This window comes from Rana temporaria, chromosome 2, assembly GCF_905171775.1.
Source record: "Rana temporaria chromosome 2, aRanTem1.1, whole genome shotgun sequence".
Taxonomy (NCBI): Eukaryota; Metazoa; Chordata; class Amphibia; order Anura; family Ranidae; genus Rana; species Rana temporaria.
This window is the reverse complement of record NC_053490.1, coordinates 318,578,389-318,599,893: the sequence shown is the minus strand read 5'-3', so window position 1 is coordinate 318,599,893 and position 21,505 is coordinate 318,578,389. Positions and strand designations below refer to the sequence as shown.

The window sequence follows — 21,505 nt, the reverse complement described above, 5'->3', positions numbered from 1 at the left end:
TAAACTAAAAACATAAATACCTTCATTAGTTTGAAAGTATCTTCAGAGAACCACAGAATTAACTAGGAACTGGGAAGGAGGGGGGGGGTTAATGAGGTTAGTACAAATATAAAAAAAGGGGAAAAAACTCTGCGCTTAACCCAATAAAAAGTGAAGGAGAAAATTAATGAATAATATAGAAATTATAATAAAATAAGTGATCAATGAATCAAACAAAAAATGGTGCTGCTGCTCATGAAAGCCTAAATACTTAAAGCCCAAAGAAACATATACATTATAAACATATGTTTATAATGTATATGGGGGTTAGTACAAACAAAAAAACGTAAAATGCAGAAATGGGAGACTGTAACTTGCCTTGTATGTAAATACTGTGTATATGTGTGTGTGTGTGTATATAAATATATATATATAAGATTTTTTTTATAAAAATGCATAGAATATAACAGTGTTATAGGGAATCTACATCTACATGTCCAACATCAATGTTTATGAGGAGGCAAGTACGAATTGGGGTGTAAAAAATCCAATGAGCTGATACTGTGAATTTTGATTTTGTAAAAATAATTTCATACTGTTCATCATAACATCCATGTACAGAATCTAAGGAATCAGGGGCTAAAAAAAAGACAGCATGGATGGCCAATAAATGGAGCATATTAAAATGGGGTATAGGTAGCAGTGGTGTACCATGGGGGATTGGGGCTGAACCAAAATTTTCTGAGTCACTTTATGAATGGCCTGACAGATGGAACAGAATATAAACTTTTATTTTCTACTGATGACACATTATTTAGGATTACTGAAAGTGAGCAGGATAGAAAAATATTATAAAAGGATTTTAAAGTCCAACTGAAGCTTTTGTTTTTATTAGTGTAATGCAGTCAGGCTACATAAAAAGTAATAGATGTGGGGGTATTTGTTGCAGCTAAAAGTTTAAATGTCCCATGTTTGTAGTCCCATGTTTGTAGTCCGCTAGAAATATGCAAAGCTGCTCAATACAGAGTGCAGCATTTGGGTATCTATCGGTCTGACATGCCCCTGCACATTGCTCCAATCAACATTGCATATGCATTCTGAGCAGAGCTGTGGATTGGAGCATTGTGTCCAGGGCATGTCAGACACAAAAGTGTACTACTTGTATCGGCTTTCTATTCGGCTTATATTGTTTTGTGGTATGCATCTTTAGCATAAATCCCATGACCCTATTCTGGTAGAGGAAAATTCTGACTCCACTGTTGACCATTATTGCATACCTCTTCAGTCAGTAGTATAGAGACATTGCTATACTTCTTGTTGGTTTCTGATCCCAGGGAAGTTAGACGTAGGAGAAAGATGAGCAAAGCTGCTTCCCAAATCAGGAACTCCCAGTTATAGAGATAGCTTAGAAAGGTTTTATGTCCATTCAGAACCTATTTTGACAGGGCAAATAAATAATTGTTTTATTCAAACCATCAAATCTGCTTATTGCCTACAACAGTCAAACATAACTCTACCATAGACTGAGCAATAAATTGTTGCAATAAACCATCCATGCTTAGATAAAACGCATTGTTGTCCCGAATTCAAACTGCTCAATAAACAATGAGATTCATTAAAATAAACTCAAACACTATTTATAGCCAGATTATCCCATTAGACAACCTAGGCAGTAGACTGTGGTCTGGTGAATGTCCAAGAGCCACAGTTACAGCTTTCATTAGCCTACAGAAACCAAGCGCAATTGGTCAAAGGCAAGACAATGCAAATGGTGTGGCTTCTCTGTGCCAATTGTAGTCCCAATCATTGTTACTTGAAGGGTTGGCGGGAACAATGCTGCTCAATTCTCCTTTAGTGCCTATTTTAACAAAAATCAATGTGATTTCAGAACTGCATTGAATCCTTTCTGAGAAAAAAATTAAATCATCTTTTTTTTTTACATGACTTTAGTCATACTAGCGTTCAAAGATACAAAATGTACATACAATGAATATAAAAGTCTACATACCCCTGGTAAATGTCAGGTTTCTGTGATGTAAACAAAATGAGAAAGATAAATAATTTCAGAACTTTTTCCACCTTTTAATGTGACCTATGAACTGTAAAACTCAATTAAAAAACAAATTGAAATATTTTAGGTGTGAGTAAAAATAAATAACTAAAATAATGTGGTTGCATAAGTGTGCACACCCTCCTATAACTGGGGATGTAGCTGTGTTCAGAATTAAGCAATCACATTCAAACAATGTTAAATAGGTGCAAGTGTACACCTGCCATCATTTAAAGTGCCTCTGATTCACCCCAAATAAAAGTTGAGCTTTTCTGACATTTTCTTAGTCAAATCCTACAGCAAAAGCCATGGTCCTCAGAAAGCTACCAAAGAATCAGAGGGATCTCATTGTTAAAATATATCAGTCAGGAGAAGGGTACAAAATAATTCCAAGGCATTAGATATACCATGGAACACAGCGAAGACAGTCATCATCAAGTGGAGAGAATATGGCACAACAGTGACATTACCAAGAACTGGACGTCCCTTCAAAAATCGGTGAAAAAATGAGAAGAAAACTGGTCAGTGAGGCTGCCAAGAGGCCTACAGCAACATTAAACGAGCTGCAGGAATATCTGGCAAGTAATGGCTGTGTGGTACATCTGACAACAATCTCCTGTATTCTTCATATGTCAGACTGGGTGGCAAGACGGAAGCCTTTTCTTACGGAGAAAAACATCCAAGCCTGGCAAAATGTTCACATCCAAAGTCTCCCAAAAGCACGTGGGACAATGTGTTATGGTCTAACTAAACCAAGTTTGAACTTATTGGCCATAATTCCAAAAGATATGTTTGGCACAAAAACAACACTGAACATCACCAAAAAAACACCATACCCACAGTGAAGTATGGTGGTGGCAGCATCATGCTTTGGGGCTGTTGTTTTTCTTCAGCTGGAACAGGGGCCTTAGTCAAGGTAGAGGCAATTATGAACAGTTCCAAATACCAGTCAATATTGGCACAAAACCTTCAGGCTTCTGCATGACAATGACCCAAAGCATACATCCAAATCAACAAAGGAATGGCTTCACAAGAAGATGATGACTGTTTTGGAATGGCTCAACCAGAGTCCAAACCTGAATCCAATTGAAAATCTGTGGGGTGATCTGAAATGGGCTGTGCACAGGCGATGCCCTTGCAATCTGACAGATTTGGAGTGTTGCAAAGAAGAATGGGCAAATCATGCCAAGTCATACCCAAAAAGACCGATTGCTGTAATAAAATCAAAAGGTGCTTCAACAAAGTATTAGTTTAAGGGTGTGCACTTATGCCATCATATTATTTTAGTTTTGCATTTTTACTTCTATCCACCTTTAAGAGTCCAGTTTGTTGTGAGTGTTACCGTTTATAGGTCACATTAAAAGGTGGAAAAAGTTATGAAATTATTTATCTTTGTCTCATTTTTTTTACATCGCAGAAACCTGACATTTTAACAGGGGTGTGCAGACTTTTTACAGTTGTATTAAAAATTATTCAACCCCCACTGATATTGATTGTTTTGCCCAGTTTGACATTGATTTTGATCATCCTGTCATCCTGCTTACAATTAAATCAAAGAGGCACGTGTAGGTCAGACAAATATAACATAATATTTATAATGAAATAACCACAAATGTCTTTTCTGTGCTCACATCATTATCAGTTTTATTCAACCCCCAATTGACATTCAATCTTAGTACTTAGTACAACATCCTTTTACAGTTATAACAGCTTTTAAACTTGAAGCATAGCTTGACACAAGTGTCTTGCAGCGATCTACGGGTATCTTCGCCCATTCGTCATGGGCAAAAGCCTCCAGTTCAGTCACATTCTTAGGCTTGCGCACTGCAACTGCTTTCTTTAATTCCCACCAGAGGTTCTCAATCGGATTTAAGTCTGGTGACTGCGATGGCCACTCCAAAAAGTTCCAGCCTTTAATCTGCAACCATGCTCTAGTGGACTTGGAGGTATGCTTGGGATCATTGTCCTGTTGAAAGGTCCAACGTCTCCCAAGCCTCAGGTTTGTGACGGACTGCATCACATTGTTATCCACTATCTCCTGGTACTGAAGAGAATTCATGGTACCTTGCACACGCTGAAGCTTCCCTGTACCTGCAGAAGCAAAACAGCCCCAAAGCATGATTGACCCCCCACCATGCTTCACAGTAGGCAAGGTGTTCTTTTCATCATAAGCCTTGTTCTTCCTCCTCCAAACATAGCGTTGATCCATGGGCCCAAACACTTCTAATTTTGTTTCATCAGTCCACAGAACACAATCCAAAAACGTCTGTGGTTTGTCCACATGATTTTTGCATACTGCAGTCGACTCTTCTTATTCTTTGGAGACAGCAAGGGGGTGCGCCTGGGAGTTCTGGCATGGAGGCCTTCATTACGCAGTGTGCGCCGTATTGTGTGAGCAGAAACTTCAGTACCCACATCTGACAAATCTTTTCTCAGTTCCTCAGCAGTCACACGGGGACTTTTCTCCACTCTACGCTTCAGGTAGCGCTCAGCAGTCGAAGTCAGCATCTTCTTTCTGCCACGACCAGGTAGCGTTTCAACAGTGCCCTTTGGCTTGAATTTGACAATGATGCTTCCTATGGTGTCTCTTGGTATGTTTAACATCTTTGCAATCTTCTTATAGCCATTGCCCTTCCTGTGAAGAGTAATCACCTCTTCTCTTGTCTTCCCGGACCATTCTCTTGACTTCACCATGTTTGTAACCACACCAGTAAATGTCTAGAAGGAGCTGAGTATCACAGTCATTTTAAAGCTGCCTGATTGGTGCTTATTAGGCTTTATTGCTGCTCCCTGACATCCACAGGTGTTTTCAATACCTGATTGAAAACACTTCAATGAACCTCTGTTCTTCAGAGTGGTAGTCTTTAAGGGGTTGAATAATTGTGTAAATGAAGAATTCACAAAACAAACATTTACTACTTTATTACAAAACCAATTGATGTCATTTTAGTTGCATATGGTTCTTTAACCACTTAAGCCCCGGACCAAAATGCTGCCTAAAGACCCAAGGGGTTTTTACAGTTCGGGACTGCGTCATTTTTGGGACAATTGTCATTTTCACAGCAAAAAATGCATTTAAATTGCATTCTTTATTGTGAAAATGACAGTTGCAGTTTGGGAGTTAAACACAGGGGGCGCTGTAACATTTAGGGATCACCTAGTGTGTGTTTACTAGTGTAGGGGGGTGTGGCTGTAGGAATGACGTCATCGATCGTGTCTTCCCTATAAATGAGATGATGCGATCGATGCGCCGACACAGTGAAGCACGGGGAAGCCGTGTTTACACACGGCTCTCCCCGTTCTTCAGCTCCGGGGAGCGATCGCGACGGAGCGGCTATAAACGAATAGCTGCGCCGTCGTCCCGGATCGCTCCTGAAGCCACGGGGACCGCCGCATGTACCGGGGGGGGGGGTCCCGATCGGACCCCCGACCCACGTCAAGCAGGGCACGTATATATACGTGGATGTGCCTGCCTGTGCCATTCTGCTGACGTATATGTACATGAGGCGGTCCTTAAGTGGTTAAGAAGTCCTTGTAGGATTTCATTCTGAATACAATTACAAATGTACACTAAATTCCCTAAAACCCTTTACAGCATTGGGGGGTTGAATAATTTTGAACACAACTGTATATCCACTGTAGCTATGTGTGACCATTTCTTCACAGCACATCACAGCTGTCAATATTGGGAGTCTGTACAGACGCATAATGGACCATATTGAAAAAACATGACCTTATGCCACGTACACACAAGATGTGAGCTTTTGGTCGGAAATTCCGACAGTGTGTATGCACCATCGGACTTTTGGTGTCGGAATTTCTGGCAGCAAAAGATTGAGAGCAGATTCTCTATTTTTTCGACAGAAAAAGTTCCTTTCGGAAAATCCACTCGTCTGTATGCAATTCCGACGCGCAAAAAATGCATGCTCAGAATCAAGCAGAAGAGCCAAACTGCCTATTGAACTTCATTGATCTTGGCCTGTCGTACGTCTTGTACATCATCGCGTTCTTGACAGTCGGAATTTCCGACAAGATTTGTGTGACCGTCTGTATGCAACACAAGTTTGAGCAAACCTTACGTCAGAAAAAATCCACAGTTTCCGATCCAGATGATCTTCCAGTTTGTATATGCGCCTGTCCTTTAGGAATCGTGGATTTCTATGCAAAAAGCTCATAATATATGATCATAGTCATAGAAGAACCCTCATTATTAGTAAGTAGCAAAGCCTAATTAATGGTTACTAGCCTCAACACTTCTGTAGTTGCAACAATTAAGATATATTTCAGCTCCATGTGTACAAAATTCTTTCAGTTCATGCACGTTTTTGTTTTGTCTTGTTTGACTGGCCTGCCTCAAATTAAGACACAGCTTTTCAATGGAATTTAAGACAGTACTCTACAATACAAGAAACCCCCCTGTTTTTTTTTTTATTATTATTATTTGACCTTGTGTTTCACAAAACCGACATAAATTACATTTTTTTTGAGTCCTGGCAAGGGACTTCCTGACAAAGTGCTGAACAATTTCCTACAGCTTGGGATTCATTGGTACCTGAATGACTGCAAGATTTCCAGCCCATAAGACAGCAGAGCAGCCCTATACTTTATTCATAAAACAGATGAAGCAGCAACAGTAGATCATTTCTTTCTTTCAAACAATCTACCTTTCGGTTGATGAAGGCCCATGTCTTTTAAAATCCTTATATGACCATTTCCATATACAGTGGGGGAAATCATTATTTGATCCCCTGCAGATTTTGTAAATGTGCCCACTTACAAAGAAATTAAAGGGTCTATAATTTTTCTCATAGGTGTATTTTAAATAAATGAGACAGAAAATCGACCAAAAATCCAGTAAAATCATAAAATAAATGCTATAAATTAAGTTGCGGTTGAGTGAGTAAAATAAGTATTTGTTCCCCAAGCAAAACATGACTTAGTACTTGTGGAGAAAGCACAGAGGTAAGACGTTTCTTGTAGTTGGTGACCACGTTTGCACACATTTCAGGAGGGATTTTGGTCTACTCTTCTTTACAGATCTTCTCTAAATCCTTAAGGTTTCTTGGCTGTCAATTGGTAACTCAAAGTTTCAGCTACCTCCATACATTTTCTATAAAGTTAGGTCGGAAGATTTACTAGGCAACTCCATGACCTTAATGTGCTTCTTCTTGAGTCACTCCTATTTTGCCTCCTGGCAGTGTGCTTTGGGACATTGTCATGCTGGAAGACCCATCCACGACCCATCTTTAGTGTTCAGGCTGAGGGAAGAAGGTCTCATCCAAGATTTTACAATACATAGCCCTGTCCATTGGCCCCTCAGTGCAGCAAAGTCAGCCTGTACCTTTTAGCAGAGAATGAGCCCCAAAGTATCATTAATCCACCTCTGTGCTTTATTGTAGGGATGGTGTTCTTAGGGTCATAGTCAGCATTTTTCTTCCTCCAAACACAGCGAGTCAAGTTAATGCCAAAGAGCTAAATTTTAGACTCCTCTGACCACAGCACTAACCCTAAGAACACCATCCCTACAGTCAAACATTGAGGTGGAAACCTTATGCCACTTTCCCTAGATTTTTCGGGTTGTAAAAAACGACGTTTTTTAAAAATGTCATTTAAAACGATCGTGTGTGGGTTTCAGAGCATTTTTCGGTTATAAAAAAAGGGGCAAATTTTTTTTTTAACATGCTCTTTTTTTTCCACAACGTTTTAAACGTCGTTTTTCGGGTTGTAAAAAAAGATTGTGTGTGGGCTTTAACGACGTGAAAAACCTGCGCATGCTCAGAAGCAAGTTATGAGACGGGAGCGCTCATTCTGGTAAAACTAGCGTTCGTAATGTAGTAAGCACATTCATCACGCTGTAACAGACAGAAAAGCGTGAATCGTCTTTTACTAACACAAAATCAGCTAAAGCAGCCCAAAGGGTGGCGTCATCCGAATGGAACGTCCCCTTTATAGTGCCGTCGTACGTGTTGTACGTCAACCGCGGTTTGCTACAGCATTTTTTTTTTAACGATTGTGTGTAGGCAAGGCCGTTTTAATGATGAAGTTGAAAAAAACATTGTTTTTTATAGAGCCTGAAAAACATTGTTTTTTACAACCCGAAAAATGATCGTGTGTACGCAGCATTATGCTTTGGGGCTGTTTCTCTGCTAAAGGTACAGACTGACTTTGCCGGATTGAAGGGCCAATGGATGGGGCCATGTATTGTAAAGTCTTGGATAAGAACATTTCTTTCTTGATAGGGCTATACTGTAGTTCAGCAGAAGGCTGTCAAGAACCATTAGTTACATTATATTTTAAGCTACCTTCATCACCTAAACCATTTGTTTAGTAAAGATGTAGCAATGTAAAATGCTTTCTTTGCTAAATGAAACTGACTGTATCACTATAACTTGGATAAAGACGAGATAACCTTTAAGCATGCTCAGTTTGGGATCCATTTCTGCTAATATTCAGGCTTCGTTCCCACTGTTGCGATGCAAGAACCCGTGCAAATCCAGTACGGGTTCCCGCATCACATACAACTTGCATGCAGGTCACACTGCTTTATACGAACTGCTGCGGGTGTCAATTCAAAGTTAATGACACCTTCATATTGGTTTGCATATCGCAGTGCGAACTGTCAATTCAGACAGGCATTAGTGTGAACCGATTCTGTTATGGACCAAAAAAAGGGTCCTGCACGACTTTTGTCCGAATACGATGCAAATTCAGCCATACACTCTGATTTCGCATCACACAGACACCGCATGTGATTTTCACAGCAGTGCGGTGCGAATCACATGCTATGTCTGGCATTGCAGCAGTGTGAATCCAGCCTCAGAAATCTTCTATGGGTTCACAAATTTGCTCACCTTTGTGCATTGTGTAATCAAATTAAACTCTGTAGTATACATCACTTTTATACAATTTTAATGAAACCAAGTATTCTCGATAAGGTTCCTTTCAATAATACAGTGCACTCAGCCAACCTTATTTTCAGAAGTTCCTGACTTGCCTGACAGCATCCAAATGAATCATAAAAATCTTATTGATAGCTGTGCATTAATACAGACCTTTCTCAAGTCGTCTTCCAAGACAGCCCATGAGACCTAGGACTCCTCCTACTAGGACAGGAAACACGTAAACCCCATCAGATAAAAGGCGGCCCTCTAGGCCTCTTCTTCAGTATTCATTTTCTCCAGATAGGGGGTTTAACATGGTCCTGGAACTTGGACCCCTGGGTCTCATGGGCTGTCATATGGGTACTCAGTAAGTAAAGCTTTACAGACCTTATCCTGCCCAGAGCAATACCTCATCCTGGAGGGCTGGGGGCAGGGATGGACTGGCCATTGGAACTACAGGGAGTTTCCTGGTGTGCCGATGGCTCAGTGGGATGGCTTCAGTGACAGCGGACTGCCGCCCCCCCCCCCTCTGCTCCTCTGTATCTCCCTCCTCGCAGCACTCACCTGGGGGGAACAAAGAAGCAGGGGGAGGACCAGAGGAGCAGGGACGACGACAGAGGAGCATGGGGGGAGGGGACAGACAGCTGACGCAACAGCTATGGCCTGGAAGTTTCTCACTTCTGCCTAATCTTGTCCCATAAGGGGGGCACCGAACTGATTCTTTGCCCCGGGTGAAATAATGTCTAGCTTCCCCACTGGTACTGCCTATAAGAGTACCAGTACCAGCCGTTCTACTCTAATAAAGTAGAACGGCTAGTGAAGGGGGAGAGGGGGTGCGGAAGTTGTCCGGCCACCATTGGAGAGACCTGTCAAAGTGGGCCAGTCTGGATGAAGTCCAGGGCCAAATTTCTGTCCCAGTCCAGCCCTGGCTGGGGGGGGGGGGAGCTGCTAATCCCCTGACTTCAGTACCTGGGAAGGGTCACGACCACTGGAGACATCTGGAGAGTAAGAGGGAGTAGCCCCAGACCAGCTTGGCTGAATGGTATCCCATAGCCAGGGTTGAAAGCATCCCTGCCAGCAGTGTGGCTGGCCGTGTCAGGGTAGAATTGCCAATTCTCGAGCATGGGAAATGGAAGGGGCGGAGCTCCTGCCTTCCACGCTGGCCCAGAGGAAGTTGTGAAGCATAATTTCTGCCCGGAATTATGTCATCAGTGCCAGAGACGCTGGTTCCAGTCTCCTTAAAGGCGTGAACAGGGGAATACTGGGCAGCTGGTGTGGAATGTGAGACCCAGCAGAGGCTGTGGAAGCACGAGGAGAGCAGGATGGATTCCTCTGCAGCTCCTGCTCAGGCAGTGCACGCAGGCTCTGACACCAGCACCTTACAGGTAATCCTGGGGATCTGATAACCTCTTGCATATCCTGTGGGGCTTTTCTCCTTCACCGTAGACTTAGTGGGGCTTGTTGTTTTGGAGAACTGGGGTGGTCCAATTTTCAACCTGGTGATCTTTTGTTTTCTGATTGCGGGACAAGGCCCCGGCGCAACCACCCAAGGGGAAATGTGCAGTCTGTGTGGCCAAATTGAGCTCCTCATGGAGTAAAGCGGTCTATCCTAGATATATAGAAAAATAAGTGCAGCGCTAATGAATCCACAAGTCCACCTTAGCTGGTAAGAGTACCCATTTCTTATTTTGATATCTATTGAGGATTGCTTCAGACAAGCCATTTCTACTGACTTAATTTGAATTGTTATCACATGTGAAGTGTCTCATTCATTGGGAACACACCTATGAACTTTTCACTTTGTTCATCACACCTGGTTGGTGATTCCATTCACCTATTTGGATACACATGCATGGACTTCAAATAGCAATATATTCATGCTGTGCGAATCGGATGCTTACTTTCTAGTTTGTTTTTCACTTTTCAATCGATGTGAATTTGGCAGCATTTTCACGGATTCATTAGCGCTGCACTTATTTTTCTATGTTCACGTTTGACTTTGTGTGCTGGCTGCTACATTGTTTTTTGTTTTTTGCTAGCTAGCGCAGTTGTTTTCCCCACTTTGTGTATCCTAGATATCGTAAAGATGACTCAGCAGTATTTTGTCAGAAAATGCTTACTGCTGTAAGGGATGAGCTATCTTCTGCTTTTAGCTCTTTCGAATCCATGATTGACAAGATGCAGGTCCCCTCTCAGAGTCTATCTTCTGATAGGGCTACAGTTTTTTCCTGACGCTCCGCCACAGGGTGTGGAAAGTGAGGTCCAGAGGAGGCGACAAGGTCTCCCCATTCTTCCAAGGAAGACTCTGGATTAGAGGAAGAGCCTAAGGATAGGGAATCCATAGGTAAAAACTATCACTGGAAGATCAAGGAGTGTGGAGTTTAGGGCACTCTGGATAAGAAGGGGACTTTAACAAACAGTGCATGACTGGCTCTTGAAATGTGATTAATGCACCACAGCAGCACTTCAGAAGAGGGAAGCGCACTCTATAGCAGTGGTTCTTAACTCCTGTCCTCAGGACCCACTAACAGCCCAGGTTTGTTAGATAACTGAATTACATCACCGGTGATATAATTTGCTGCTCAGCAATTGCAGTACAGTATTCTAGTCTGCATCTCCTCAAGGTAATACTTAAAATCTGGCCTGTTAGAGGGTCCTGAGGACAGGAGTTGAGACCTACTGCTCTATAGGACAAAGCAGAGAAGGTCCTTCTAAGTGCAGTAATAAAACACTTTGATGACAAGGAAGGGTTAAAAACACTTACACGGTGGAAGTGAAAAACAGGCATATGAATGAATCCATAACATCCAGCGGGATGCCTCCTGGGAGTAAAGACAGCTGCAGGTGGAAGTTCCAGCCTGCACTGTGTCTCTGATCCAAGATGGAGAGCCATGCTGTTAAGACCAGAATGGAATCCAGGCAATTGGAAGTGACATCAGAGTGTACATGTTTTGGAGCATGCCCAGTTGCTGCTTCTTTGCACCAATCTGGTCTTTGGTTTGAAGAAGGAGTGACTGCAGGTGTTTTTACTCTTCCTTGTCATCAAAGTGTTTTATTACTGCACTTAGACGCGCCTCCTTCTCTGCTTTGTTTATCTCTGGAAGATGTCCATGATTTGTTAAAAGCTATCTATAAAACACTCGAAATGAAAGAGGAGAAGGTGCAAATGTCAAAGCACGATTTTATGTATGAATACATAAGTAGAAGGTCAGGGTTTTTCCTGTGCACAACTCCCTTCTAGATACAATTAAATTAGAATGGGAGAACACAGCGAGGAAACAATTAATTTATTTTTCAGCAGCCTGAACAGGAGGTTTCCTTTTGATGAAGACGTGGGGTACCTTGGAACAAGTACCCCAAGTTTGACACGCCTCTTTCAAAAATTCCCAAGAATACGGACCTGGCGTTTGATGACATGAGCACACTTGGGTATCCCATGGATAAGAAAGGTGATATCCTTTTACGCAGGGTCTGGGATTCATTGAGTGTCAGTTTTAAACTGATTATCACAAACTCTCCTCTCTGCAGGATATGCGAGAGATCAGATCCTTAAATCTTTTCCGTCCAAGAATTGTTGGACATGTAGTTTCTCCACAGGAGTCATTACGTAAAATGTGCAGTGCCACGCACCTCATGTCAGAAGATTATTTTTATGTTCAGACACAGGAATGTGAAGATTCACAATACTATAGGCTGTTCATATAGAACAACAATTTACACCATGAAACTATGATCACTGCACATCTTAGGCAGGTAACAAAATAAATAAAACATTTCTACACAAATTCACTTTAGCTCGGCTTGAGCATTACTTTAAATGCTGCTTTAAGCTTGATGAAATCTAGTGTAATTCCATCCATTATCTAAAGTAGCAGATAACAAATGCATTATACAATTCAGTAAATACATACAATTATTAATGTGAAGGGTATAGTGGTGATTTAGCAACATTTTTAGGTCTAATTATCGGAATCATAAAGGATGAAAGCTGAACATAATTGATAACCTATACAAGCTTTTGCAATCAGCAGTCATATTTGGTATATTAATGAGACACTGTATTTCAAATTTTAAAATGAAGAGGTCTGTACTTACCTGCGCACAACAAATAAAGGCAATAGACAGTGTTAATAAATAGATTGATGACACAATGACATCTACAGATCTCTGAGGTCCTCTTCTCTATTGGGAAGAAAAGGGAAATATAAGTATATACCATAAAGGCAGAGGGAAGAGAGAATAGGAAGGGACATGACTAAGGCAACCTGTAAGTTTACCTTCAGATAGGACCTTAAAGATAGCCAAATCCTAATGTTCTGCACCTTCTTCAGCCGGAAGTGAGGGATCTCAGACTTCAGTGCTTTTCTAGCAGAGGTCAGATGACTGAAAAGCTTGGCTATCAGAAACCTCTGCAAGAGCATACAAAGAAACAATAATGGTGAATAGAGAAATGCACACCTGCAAAAGGCAGCAGTTATATAGATGGATAGAAAGAAATATAGGTTATACACAAAGTAAACTCTCAGTGGAAAGGAACAAAAGAAGATATCCGATACAGCCAGGCATTCTCTATTCTGACAAAACCAAATTCAGTACAGCTAAATGAAATTCTTTGATAATATATAATATAATCAGTTGTTTGCATTCATCATATTAAGTCTTAGCATGGTAAATATACATACAGTAGGTGTACAAGTGCCTTGGTAATTCCTTGCATGAACCATATTTTTCCAGGGTCACTGCTCTCTTTTAGATGTTGGTTGTGATTTTCCCACAGTTTGACAAGAGATGCTATTTTTAGCATTGTGTTTTTTTTTTTTTTTCATTTCAATGTATGTATTGGTAATTCAAAGTTAATAAAAAGCGACAGGTTGTACAAATATGTGTCAGCAGATGGAACAAAAGTGTAATAAATGGTACATCTACTGCAAATGGAGTTGTGGTGTTATCTGAAAATGCTCAAACAAAAGAGCATGAAAAGCTGGCTACCATGTGCTCAATACTGAGGGTCATTCAGAGGTTGGGGAGACATATACAGCTACGAAATTGTGTAGAAAGTGGTTTATGGAGTGTACCACAGAAGAAAAGGGGAAGAAATGAAAAGCAGGAAGTAGCTAGAAGTGTGAGGGAGCGACGGGTGAGGGAGAGACGTGATGCCAGGGGTTTGACACACCATTGGTACTTGATGTAATAGAAGCCCACTTTAGATGGTGATTATTTGAACGATGATATGTGATCCACAGGTCCCAGATGTTGTGGAACTTGCTGTGATTGTAAGTGAGGATGCTTTTCATTGATTCGGGATTTGATTTCACAGAAGTGGGTAAATAGTTTTTTCAACATCCTGGCTATCGTTAATTTTGAGGCTAATCGGAGGAAAAGGATGAGTTTAAACTGTTTCTTGGGGACACCTGCAGCTTGAAGTGTAGGAGTGCTAGCCAGGGGGTCTCTAGTGAAGTGAATTTTGAGTAACGCATGCAAGAGGGAAAATACTTTGGATCAGAAGCGGCTCAACATTAAGCATGTCCACCATACATTAAGGATGTTGCCATTTTCATTGTGGTTGTTTAAGAATAATATACAGCATTTGTTTCATAATTTCTTCCAACTGTGAGAATATGGGTACACGTGAGATAAGCATGTAACCAGTAACATCATCTAAGCATCCTAAATACTTCCATACATAGGTACATTTCAGTGCTTTTTGTATACCACGGTTTGATGGAAGCTATCGCTGAATGAAACATAGAGACTGCCATTGCTAACTTCTCATTCTCCAAATGGCTTTGACACTGATACTATGATGTCAATGCTTTAGTTCACCAACTCTGAACAAGTATGCAGATAAGCACTCCCAAACAGATTCTAACATTCCTCATTAAAAAAAAATAAAGATTTGAACAAATATTAATACAAATTCTTACCTTTAGTGCAACAAAAATAGAGCCGCACACAATTTCTTCCTTGTTATAGAAAACTAAAGACACCCTACCCGTACCTGCATTTTGCTCTTTACTGGGGCTTATTGGAATCTTCACGGCACAAAACATGCCAACAATTGATGGATAGTCTTTATTGCAGCTTGTGCAATAAAGCTTTATATGTGGGGGATGATGCAGCGTGTGGCTCTGTTTGTTTGCATTGGGGGAGCAGGTGAGAGAGCATGGAGTTTTGCTGCCAAATAATTATTACCTGTACTTTTTTTTAAGATACTGTTCATATGTAGGGATGAGCTTCGTATTCGAGTCGAACATCGTATCGAAATACGAACAAAACGGGTCGTTCGCGCCAAATTCAAGTTACGTTTCACAGACCATAATTCACTGCAGCATTGCTGGCTGATGGTTGGCCAAGCATGCACTATGACCCGCATGCTTGGCCAATCACAGCTTGCAAAAAACGGAGAGCCATAATTGGCCAAAGCCAGGGTGGCTTTGGCCAATTATGGCTCAGGGGGTTTAGTACATGCCCCACACTATAAAAGGCCACCTGCAGGTTGGCCTTGTGTAGTGTGTTGCGGTGGTTAAGAGAGGACAGAGAGAGTGTCATTTTTTGCAGGTAGATAGAGCAGGCAGGCAGACAGGCTAGTCAGTTAAAGTTACAGTGTGTATATATATATACATCCCAGGTGTTGTACATATATTTATACACTGTATAGTTTAGCTAGATCAGTTCTTCCTAATTTACTGGCAGACAGGTGATTGTGCTAGCTGCAGTATTCTTACGTGGTTTATTGCCTGTGTCCTCTGTAGTTTGTACCTAAAGCTACTTGGTATGTACTGGCCGTGTGCTCTGTAGTTTGCACCTAAAGCTACTTGGTGTGTACTGGCCGTGTGCTCTGTAGTTTGCACCTAAAGTTTCAGGAGCAGTGATTTTAATACTTAAATAAAAAAAAAAGAAAATGAAAAATTCCTTTAAATATTGTACCTGCTGGGTGTCTATAGTATGCCTGTGAAAACGTCTTTGAGAACCCGGGTCTTGCCCGAGGGAACATGTATCAATTGAAATAACGTTTTAAAAAGGTCGTTTTTTCAGGAGTCTACTATAGACATCCAGCAGGTACAATATTTAAAAGAAATTTTTCATTTTTATTTTTTTTATTTCAGCATCATTGAAATCACTGCTTCTGAAAAAACAACCGTTTTTAAAACTTTTTTCCATTGATACATGTTCCCTGGGGCAAGACCCGTGTTCTCAAAGACGTTTTACAACAATAACTTGCATATTGGGCTTTAAAATGAGCACTTTTGAATTCGAACGTTCGAGTCCCATAGACATCAATGGGGTTCTAAATGTTCGCACGAACGTTCGGTCCGTTCAAAGGTTCTGGTAAGAACCGAACGTGGGGGTGTTCGGCTCATCCCTATTCATATGCCATGGTACTACAGCTGCTGAAATTTGTACCCATGTTATTTTTCTAAACGTGGAGCTCTGTAATTATTTAGAACAATGAAGACTGATTTTATTAAAACAGTTGAGAATTTTCACTTTATAAATTGTATGAATTACCCAATTATTTGAAGAGAAAATTCCTGTTTACTCTGAATACCCAATCATGTGCAGATGAAATAAGTAAACAATAATTAGATTTTCTTGTGATTGGATAATTAAAGTGAATATTCACACAGATTCTTATACACACAATGTAGATACCGCAACCTCCTTCTACAAATTCAAGCCTTTATGGGTTTGGAAAAACCACATGTAATGTATCACAATAATTTCAAGAAAGTCCACTTTAAGGCAAATAAACTGCTACCATATAATCCTGCAAATTATTGAGTAAACATTCTCAATCCTTTAGTAAATTAGCCTACAAGGCTTTGCCCCAGTGCTGTACTAAATATTGCACCTCCTGGAATTCTTTTGGATGTTGCACATGGGAGAAGTATCTCATTAGAAATAAAACTCCCAGAGCAAAATACTTTTCGCACAGACTTAAGACTCCTAAAGTAGAAAAAACAGGGTTACCTTAAAGTGTTAAGCTGGGTATACACAGATTTTTTTTTTTTGTTCAACCAGCAGATTAAATGAAAAAGAAAAACCTCACAGATCCAACAATGTGTGATGCAGGGATATCTCCTTGAATGCTGTTTTTTTAGCAAGACCATTCAACAGGAGCCAGTCGTTAGATCAGAGAGTCGTACACAACTACACACATACCAAAAGTCATCCGATTCCTGCTGAACCAGTTAATTTTCAATATGTGTGCCAGACTTTAGTTCATTTTTATAGAAAAAATTATTCCCCGCTGTATTTGCCTCCATGGATGATTGGCTGTGAGTGTCCACGTCGCCATGTGTAACAGTCCCGTGATTTGAAATCCCCTTTCTTTCTGCAGGATGTATCAGAATGATTCTGATTGGTCAGAACCTGCGCAGAGAATCACTCTGATCCTTCCTGGCATCCACAGAGGTAAGTACAGTGGGGGGGGGGGGGTGAGGAGGGTGTACAATATTAGTTCACCTTTACCTTTATTGTGAAAAATGTAATAAACCATTTAAGGACACATGATTTGTTAAAACATTTTATTGAGGGAAAAGGGAGTAGCCGCTTCAGGTGGGAACCCAAATGATGATCCACTGTTGCAGATAACTCAGGTGCAGGCAATGCACTCAGCCAAATGAAGATCCACCACATTTTATTGCACTGGGATCTTCAACTCAAGCCATTTTGGCTAGTAATAGTTTATTATACTTGCAATTAAACATAGGACAGGCATTGATGCAAGTGGTTAAAATGGCCACTGAAAAATACAACAGGAAAAAAGGTGACAATGCCATAAACTTATGGAAATAAAAATGCATTAAAAAAAATTGCATGTAATTGGAAATGCAGCTAGTGTAAATGCTTGGGAGTCAATTCATAAAACATTTGTTGGTGAATGCCACACACACGCATTTGCATTTGAATTTGCATAATTTTGCTAATGGAGTAATTCATATGATCATTAGCTACACCATCAAAATGCAGCATACTTTCTCATTTAGATAGTTCAGAAAATTATACGGCACAAGAAAGAGCTGACCATAGAGGAATTAATCTATTAGAGAAATTATAGCCAAAATGCGTTGGGGTGGTATGCATGAATATTTGATAGACAGACCTCTTAAATTTGGCATCAGCCTCTCTTCCTTTACAGCAACACTCAGTACCCTGCAGTGCTCATGTGATGACTAGAATCATGCTGACAGAAGGAGAGTGAAGAGTTGATCTGAGAATTCTGTTACTGATCCTTCACTTTCCAATTACCGGCTGGGGCCAGTGAGGTGACCTAGCTTTGATGCTTATGTGCAGCAGAGAAAAGTCAGGTCACCAGGATGAATCTCTACATTGTCAGGGCTGTGTAATTCTCTGGAGCTGGAGGACAGAAATATCCTTTGGCAGGTAAAACAGCTTTCACATATGTATTTCAGTGGTTTATTCAGCTGTACCTGGATTTCAGCTTTAATAGACGCGCATTGGTTATTTACTATACCAGCATAGATGTCAGATATTTAAAAAAAAAAAAAAACTGTGGTAAGGGAATCGGGAAAAGTAACCTAAAATGCATTTTTGTGCTGACTGGGGGTTTAAGTTTATGCACACAATGCTTCTTGGGGATTCGTTTAAGAGCTGAAGCAAGAACTGCCATGGAATTGTTCCTCATATTAACTATTCAGCTAGGTCACATGGGATTATTGGATTGTCATTGACAGACATCGCTTCTCTACAATCATTCAAATTTTTCATCCATGGAAAATCCCAATCTGATTATTTGTTCAGTTTGCAGAATTCGCAGGCCTCATTTCGGTGCCAACTAGGGAATTATTATCAGAGTGTTTACTTTTGTAGTTCTCTTCAGCTTGGCTGCCTTATACACTTGTGGTATGCTCAAGTGATTTGTCATCCGTACTACAGTAATCCTTTTTCCATGGTGTATTTGAATATATTTTTTCCTGGCTTTTAAAAGTCACCATTCACTTGCATTATTAAAAGGCTAACATGACATTTCTGTAGTGTCCTACAATTATATTGTAAACTCTGCACTGCACAATTTTCTGGGTGAGCCTGGTAAAGTGGGTATAGCACCTCATTTCCAGAGATGTGTCACTGTGTAACTAAGCTTGTTAGGCTCTATTAGGTATTCTGTATAAGAGAAACAGAATGGAGCCTACAGTGGGTGTGTTTGGGAATACTATTCCTACAAAGCAAAAAGGAATTCTTAGATCACGTCAAAAGGGACTGATATACTACAGCTATGCCTAGATGCATAGCCTTCACTGTATCTGACTTCTGGATGCATGGGGGACCTCTTGGGGAGAGGGCAGGTAACTAAAGCTTACCATTTATTAAATGTGGTGGCTGTATTACTTAGCTTTTTTCTTTTATTTTCACCTGGTGATCCAGATAGTAACACACTTATTACTGTCTTAGGGTGTCTCCACTATGGATGGAGGAGCAGCGAAGAGACACCTTTGTACAGGAGCATGGTCAGTCTTTGACTAGCAGATTTAGATGGACTTGAAATTAAAGCTAATCTTTTGCTAAACAAGTTTTAAGGAGTTGGTGCTTGTTTACATAAATAAATAAAAGCTGACCATTGTAGTCACCCCGCCAGTGTTAAATGGTTTGTCTCAACCCTCTAACTTGCCGCTTTGATGGACAGCTTGGTCTGGTAAATGGAGTTGATAAATAACAGACTTACTAGCTGGTCAACAGGTGAAAATAAAGGGGAAAAAAGCTGTAAAAAAAAAATGAAGACAGCATCTAATAATGGATAGGCTGCAATATATAACATTTTTGCGTTTGAATACCCTTTAAGCAGAAGGGCAGCCAAGCTAAAAATTCTGTGGAGATTTTCAACCCTTCGTTTAAGGGATAAATGGAATTCCTAAAATGCTCTATGTACTGCACATTGTTGTATTTTGTCAGAGAGCCATGTATGCTGTTTTCTGCTATTTTTCAGCAGGGAAACATGGTGCCTCTCCATCATTGAGGCATCATTGCCTCGATCTGGTGAAGAGTAGAAAAATTTAAAAAGAAAATGGGAATGCCTGGAGAAGCTCCATCTATATTGCTGCTTTTCTTCAAATCAGTGTCAACAAATGTAATGAATACAGGAGGCGCAAGAAGGAAAATAAGTGTTTTAGGGTATGCTTAGTCAGGGTAAAGAACCATGCAAGATTTCAAAGGACAAAAATTTGCAGCAGAGAAATCATTCAATTCAGAGGCTGCTAATTAAAGTGGTTGTTAACCCACTCATATAATCTTCTATAATGCTGCTTGATTATTAATGACAGGAGCTCCTGTCTGTGTGTTTTATAAAACAAATGCCTTTTGTTACCGTATTTCACAGCCATTCCCCATGATCACGTGACCCTCCGGCTCTCTCCTTTACCCAGCTGACAGATGCTGCTGGCAGGGCTAAGATTCCCCTGCTGACGTCAGCCAGGAGGATAGGAGAGAGCCGGCCGGCCATTAAGAATCAAGCAGCATTATAGAAGATTCTTATTGTTATGAGAGCAGCAGGACGGGTGGGGGTGGGCACTGACACAGGCAGACAGACAGGGAGGGTAGGGGGAGGAGGACGATAGAGGAGAGAGCGAATGACGGTGGCATGTAAACTGATCACGGTGTCAGGGCTCAGCAGCCATGGTGAACCTTGGTCAGTTTACAAAGAGGGTAGAAACTGTCATACCGCGTACACACGATCATTTTTCAGCATGAAAGAAAACTTTGTTTTTCAGCATGTCCAAAAAACAATGTTTTTCCAACTTCATCATTAAAAACGACATTGCCCACACACCATCGTTTTAAAAAAATGATGAACAAAGCGCAGTGACATACAACGGCACTCTAAAGGGAAAGTTCTATTCACCTTTTGGCTGCTTTAGCTAATTCCTTGTTAGTAAAAGACGATTCGCACTTTTTTGTCTGTTACAGCGTGATGAATGTGCTTACTCCATTATGAACATTAGTTTTACCAGAACGTGCCTTCCCATCTCATAACTTGCTTCTGAGCATGCACGGGTTTAAAACGTCTTTTTAACCCACACACACGATCATTTTTTACAACCCGAAAAACGTCATTTTTTAAAACGACGTTAAAAAATGCAGCATGTTCGGATTTTTTTTTTTTCGGTTTTCAGAAACAGAAAAACGATGTGCAGCCCACACACGATCATTTTAAATGACGTTTTTTAAAAACAAAGTTTTTTTCATGCTGAAAAATGATCGTGTGTAGGATCAGCCAGGTTCTTTTAGGTGTTACAGTGGGCCAAATTTCACAGCACAAGCACTGTGCTGTATAACATGCTATAAGGCAGGGGTCTCAAACTGGCAGCTTGTAACTGTCATCCTTGCAATGCCTCATGGGACTTGTAGTTTTGCAACAGCTGGGGGACCGCCAGTTTCAGACTCCTGCTTTTTCTGTTTTTTTATTTTGGGATAACAAATGCTTTAAGGGTCAGCTTTATAAAGATGCAAATTTGATATTTACTACAGAGGAATCAATCACTGCAATTTAAAATACATACACCAGGAAGATTCACCTGCACTGAATAGGTTTATAGGTTTCACCACTAGCATTGTTTAATATTATAGTATTTAAAAA

General features: G+C 40.6%; 1 protein-coding gene across 1 annotated transcript in view; it reads right to left on the bottom strand.

The window, feature by feature from the left end:
* Positions 1-21,505, bottom strand: part of PHTF1 (putative homeodomain transcription factor 1) — a 245,573-nt gene that overhangs the window by 18,894 nt on the left and 205,174 nt on the right. Inside the window, 3 exon segments of the mRNA XM_040339390.1 lie at positions 1,257-1,412; positions 13,006-13,092; positions 13,188-13,319. Of these exon segments, the coding sequence (XP_040195324.1) occupies positions 1,257-1,412; positions 13,006-13,092; positions 13,188-13,319 (375 nt within the window).